The sequence below is a fragment of the Pygocentrus nattereri genome, chromosome 18, assembly GCF_015220715.1.
Source record: "Pygocentrus nattereri isolate fPygNat1 chromosome 18, fPygNat1.pri, whole genome shotgun sequence".
Lineage (NCBI taxonomy): Eukaryota > Metazoa > Chordata > Actinopteri > Characiformes > Serrasalmidae > Pygocentrus > Pygocentrus nattereri.
In genome coordinates, this window is record NC_051228.1 from 6,126,085 (window position 1) to 6,132,084 (window position 6,000).

At 43.9% G+C, this 6,000-nt stretch overlaps 1 protein-coding gene across 2 annotated transcripts in view; it reads right to left on the bottom strand.

Annotated features, from left to right (window-relative positions):
- dscama (Down syndrome cell adhesion molecule a) overlaps positions 1 to 5,648 on the bottom strand; it is a 162,723-nt gene extending 157,075 nt beyond the window's left edge. For both annotated transcript variants that reach the window (XM_017707733.2, XM_017707732.2), the window contains exon 1: positions 4,940 to 5,648. In XM_017707733.2, coding sequence (XP_017563222.1) covers positions 4,940 to 4,982 — 43 coding nt within the window. In that variant the 5' untranslated portion in view covers positions 4,983 to 5,648. The remainder of the gene's footprint in view (positions 1 to 4,939) is intronic.
- Between the last annotated feature and the right edge of the window lie 352 nt (positions 5,649 to 6,000).

The following is a 6,000-nucleotide window of genomic DNA, read 5'->3' on the forward strand; positions in this document are numbered from 1 at the left end:
CACATGATGCTGGTTGTCATGGTAACGTCTACACTTAGTGGTTTTCTACGCATGTGTGTCATTTTGGATCGGGTTGCTTGTAGTGAGCGTGTAAACAGAGATTTTCGGTCAGAATGCTGAGTAGAGTGAGCAAAACACCTCAGTCTGAATCTGTAACTGGAGTGTATTCAGTCAGAATTGGCAAAACTCTTTACATGTAAACACAGACAGGGTCACCGGTGTCTCTGAACTACGTTTCAGAAGTAGGAGAACATCGTTCCTAACCTAAATGCACATTAATAGAACAAGAACTTATTTCTTGTCATTGTGAAGCAGCTCTATTATACAGATGTGCTGGTGTTTTCCTGCTATTACAAAAAAATACAGTCTTTAAAAAGAAGGGTCTTCAAGGATTCTTTAGGAAAGGAAGTGGTTCTATCTAGAACCATTACAAGCTTGACATTGTAGCAGTAGAACAGCCCTTTTCGGTTCTATATAGAATCAATATGAAGAACCATTTCACCTTGACAAGAACCATTTAAGGATGAAATTGTTCTACATTATTAAAAAAGATGGTTCTTCAAGGGTTCTTTGGTAAAGAAAAATGTTCTGTAAAGAACCATGAACACTCTAAGAACTCCTTGCATGATTAAAGGGTTCTTTGCATAACGAGCAGGTTCTTCGGAATGATGGAGCATATGCTGTAGATGGTTCTTTATAGAACCTTTTGGAAAAGGGTTCTATATTGCACCAAACAGGATTCTTCTATTTGTTCAAGCTTAACATTGTAAAAATAGAAGAACCTTTTTTTGGTGCTATATAGAACCATCTACAGCACATTCTCCATCCAACTGAAGAACCCTTTCACCATGCAAAGAACACTTTAATCATGCAAAGGATTCTTTGAATGCACACAGTTCTGAACAGTAACATTCCCTGTACTGAAGAACCCTCGGAGAACCATCTCTTTTAAGAGTGTATGTAGAACACACAGTTCTAAACAGAAACATTCCCTTTACTAAAGAACCCTCGGAGAACCATCTCTTTTAAGAGTGTATGTAGAACACACGGTTCTAAACAGACACATTCCCTTTACTAAAGAACCCGCAAAGAACTATCTCTTTTAAGAGTGTATGTAGAACACACGGTTCTAAACAGACACATTCCCTTTACTAAAGAACCCGTAAAGAACTATCTCGTTTAAGAGTGTATGTAGAACACACGGTTCTAAACAGACACATTCCCTTTACTAAAGAACCCGTAAAGAACCATCTCTTTTAAGAGTGTATGTAGAACACACGGTTCTAAACAGACACATTCCCTTTACTAAAGAACCCGCAAAGAACCATCTCTTTTAAGAGTGTATGTAGAACACACGGTTCTAAACAGAAACATTCCCTGTACTAAAGAACCCTCGGAGAACCATCTCTTTTAAGAGTGTATGTAGAACACACGGTTCTAAACAGAAACATTCCCTGTACTAAAGAACCCTCGGAGAACCATCTCTTTTAAGAGTGTATGTAGAACACACGGTTCCCTGTTGACAGTGAATTACACGGTTTATCACAGTGTTTATCGTGATGTTTGGAACCTCAATACCATCTCACTCCGCTCGTATCGTGCAGCCGTAACATAAACGCACCTCAGCCGGTTCTAACGGCCTCAGCTAAACGTTCTTATCCTACATCTGAGCAGCGCGCCGCCCGTCTGAGGCTCTGCCCTATATTTGCACTGCTTATTAGTGTCCAATTGAGTGTGTATCAGATTTGCCCCGTGGCGCCACCTTGCAAAAACATCATCATCCCCCGTTAGCCCGGCCGTCTCTCCAAGGATGGGGCTTGTTGTCCCAATTAGGGCCGCGTTTTAATCGAGACACAGCGGCGAGGGCACTCCAAACGGAGAAGAGCCCTTCAAAACAACTCTCCGCGATATTACATGCAAAAGCTCCGGCTGTCCAACACCACAGAGCAGCGCCCGGAAACACACTGCAGTCCGGTGGAGCGTGAAAACAGCGCTGCTACATGGAGAACATCCGATTCAAAAACGCCTCTTGATGGAACACGTGGAAAAGTGGAAAAGTGGACGAAACAAATCACATCGGTGTGACCAGGTGCAAGAGAATTTGATACGAAAAAGAGATTATGTTACTTAATCATTCTTAATACACAACCGCTGAGGTGAATTAAAGGGCCAATACTACGGAAAAACACATTTTCCTCGTTTTTTTTTTACTAGGTGTTCGGCATACTATGTAAACCTGGTCTTAAATCTATTACCTATTCACCTCCTCCATATATCAAAACAGCCTGTTTGGAATTCACTGGGGTTTTTTGTGATGTCACAAAACCAACACCTACACATATACCCATGTATGCACCACACAGCAGTTTGGCTCCACCCATTCACACTGAAGTTTTGAGTGTTGCAGCCTGGACTTTTTCTTTTCTCCTTTTCTGAACGAGGCAGGGCAGCCAATCAGAACAGAGCTCGTTTACATATCGGTCTTAAAGGCACAGTGATGGCTAGAGCCATGAAGAAAGGCTTGAAGAAAGGCTGCAAATTGTCATGAAGAAGTGAATTATGACTGTTGATGGTAAGTAAACCATCACAAAAGTCAGAAATTGGCCTATGTATTTTTAAATATTGTAGAATATGGACGCTATATTTTTTTAGATATGGAAACAATGACACTGAATAATTAAAAGATGAACCTGAAAATCTTCAATTAAATTTTATTCACATTCAAATCAGTTTAAGCGATGAAGATGAAAATACACTAAAAATGTACACTATGGGCCCTTTAATCAGTCTGATCAAGGCCATTTCATAGTAATATTTCCCAATACAAAGCCATTGATACTACATCATCATTCTGATTAGACTGATTTCAAGGCAATGTACGCCCATAAATTAATTCTCTCTCTCTCTCTCTCTATATATATATAAATATATATATATGGAAAATTAAATGTGGTTGCATTGAAATGTAACATTTCTTATCGGCCAGTTTTATTATGCATGTTTGCAAACAAGTGTGTGACCTTCTGCAGTGAATGTTCTCCCTGTAAACCGGAAATCTCTGTCAAACTGAAGGTCTGTGTGCGCTGTAGCACTTCCGGGGTCACCTGCCGTGGACCGCAGCCTCGCCAACACAAGAGCCACTGCACCATCCATCGTCCATTACAGGGGTTTCCATAGAGACCATGCAAGGAGTGGGCTGTGTACTCAGCCAAATCATGAAAGCTGCATTTTGTAAGGCATCTACAGTGGGCTCGCTCACTCCGGGGAGGCACAGCGGCGCAGGCCGTCGACCGCAAAAAAAGAGGGGAAAAAAAAGGATCAATTAACCCTTAACGTGCCTTCGGCGTACACGGAGCGGTACGAATGGAGCTCTGTTGATCAAATGGACCCAGTTTGAATGGTTTTTTTTGTTTGTTTTGTTTTAAAGCCCTCATTTGATCACAGGTACGTCAAACGTCACTAAAACGATGATCGATTGGCCGCTGTGTCCATTCCGTCATTTCAATAGCAAAACCCCAATGCATGGACCTGCACGGAAACAGAGGAAATGAAATGTGGCCACCAGATACGGACAAGGCTTAAAGGCGGAAAAGACGCCTCTCCACACATGTGTCCATCACCGCTACGCTACACCCTTTGTGCTAAACAACCACTGCTTTCGTCCGCCACTCCAGCCCTCACACAAAATGGTTTTCCTGTCATCTTCACTTGATGCATCGCCATCATCGCTCCGTCTTTAAAACCGTCCTACATCCAATTCTCCCTATAAAAATCCCCGAAAATGCCCCCATTTTCTCCCTGGTTCCACCCCCCCCCCCAACCCCTTTACCCTCCCTTACCCCCCACCCCACCCCACCATACACACCCTTCTTGATTTAGCCCAGCAACCAGGCACCCCTCTCTCAACGTCTCTCCATTTTAAATCCACGGCCACATTTCGCCTGTTTGTCGAGCGTTCTCCTGAAGCTCGGGGAGGTCACTGGGATTCGCATTCGGGAAAATCGAGATTTGGTCCCTAACAAATAAATAAATGAATTCACAATCAATAATGATGAGGTGCTTAGTGGGATTTTGCATTGGGAGATTTTTGCCCCCCCCCTTCAATGGTTCACCATTTCTACTTGCAACATGGCGCATGTGACGCCATAAAAACAGAATTTTTCCTCTCCCCCCCCCGGCGGTTGTTATTTTCATCCGGAGAGCACGGTTTGGGTCACTTTTCTGACCATTTGTTGCATTTTTTTTTCTCCTCACCAATTAAATGCATTTTAACTGTCCCCCACGCCGCACTAGTGCTTTAATGCCATTTATTACATTCCTGAAATCAGCTCATTTAACTCTCCACTACAACCTGCAATGCATTTGCAATTTCCCAGAGGCCAAAAGTAAGAGATTAAAATGTGGAGCAACGGCCCTGGTTTATTCCCTTTTAGCATTCATTTAATAGCAGGACGTATATTGACAAGTGCAATTTGCATAACTATGCAGAATCTAGAACCTTGCATAAAAAAAAAGAACAGACACACACAGGGGCCAAAATGAGAGGCTGGAATGATTTCTGCCAAGTTCAATTTAGCTCTAGGTACTCAGAGGGAAAAAAGAGGGATTTTACAAGGGCTTTTTCCCCCATTTCACTCCACGCCAGCAAGAATTCAAATGAAAACATGCACTAGCAAACAGCTTTGCTGCATTGTGGGTAAGGAAAAAAAAGGGGGTTCAATTTGAGCCCAAAAGGAGGGAAGAGAAAAATGCAGAATGATGCAAAGTTAAATGCATTTAACCAAAGTTAAATGCAATTCACCTTTATGGACGTGCTCGGGGTGCTTAGAGCTCGCGTGCACTGAAACTGGAGCAGCATGCAGCGCGAGCGGCTTCTCCCTTTCAATTTCACACCAATAAAATTTCAACAAAATTGGGGAAAATGAACAAATGAGCTCACCATTCAAGATGCACTGGAAAAAGATGATGGCCAATATCCTCATGCCCCGCTCCTTTCAATCCCCCCAGCCAAGATTTCGTCCTCTTGCCACCCACCGCGCACTTTTTTTCTCCTTAAAGTTTCAATTTTCTCTTTTTCTTTTTTCTTTTCCTGCAGCTTTTTAGCGTCTTCGGTTTACGGGGTTACAGCACGCGCATGTGTAGCAGTACCAGTCTGCCCCTCTCTCTCTCTCTCTCTCTCTCTCTCTCTCTCTCTCTCTCTCTCTCGCTCTCCAGCACGATGAAGCCTCGCGCAGCTGCAGCACTTCACGTGCCTCCGTGTCATGCACAGCAAAGTGATATAAAAAACTGAAAGACGAAAGAAAAAAATATGCAAGTTAATCCGTTCGCGCGCACTCCGAGCACGCGCCGGTCACGATCATGTCAAAACTTTTTTTTTTTTTTTTTTTGGTTCCTGGGGAGAAAAAAAGGAGGGAAAAAATCAAGAGAGGAGAAAAAGTGGTGGCAAAAAAAGAAAAAAAAGAAAAAAGAAAAAAAGAGACGTGGCTGAAAGGCAGCAGCCGGGCATGCGGAGCAGAGGCGGAGCGGTGGTCGTTAGCTGCGCGCGGTGAGTCCCTCTTCGCTACCTGCGTTCAGCCGCGTGCAGCAGGCAACCAGCATCTTCCTCCCCTCTGCTGCACCGATCACACTGCTCCTCACTCACTCTCTCTCTCTCTCTCCCTCACTCACTCCCTCCCTCTCTCTCTCAGCCCGCTTCAGCTCTGAGCAGGGCGGAATAACCCCCCCTCCTCCGCTCTCTCTCTCTCCCCCCCCCTCTCTCTCTCTCTCTCTCACACTCCCTCTCTCTCTCTCTCACTCCCTCTCTCTCTCTCACACTCCCTCTCTCTCTCTTTCTCTCTCTCTCTGATACATCTATATCTCTCTCTTATATCTGCCTCTCTCTCTCTCACTCCCTCTCTCTCTGTCTCTCTCTGTCTCTCTCTCACTCCCTCTCTCTCTCTCTGATACATCTATATCTCTCTTATATCTGCCTCTCTCTCTCTCACTCCCTCTCTCTCTCTC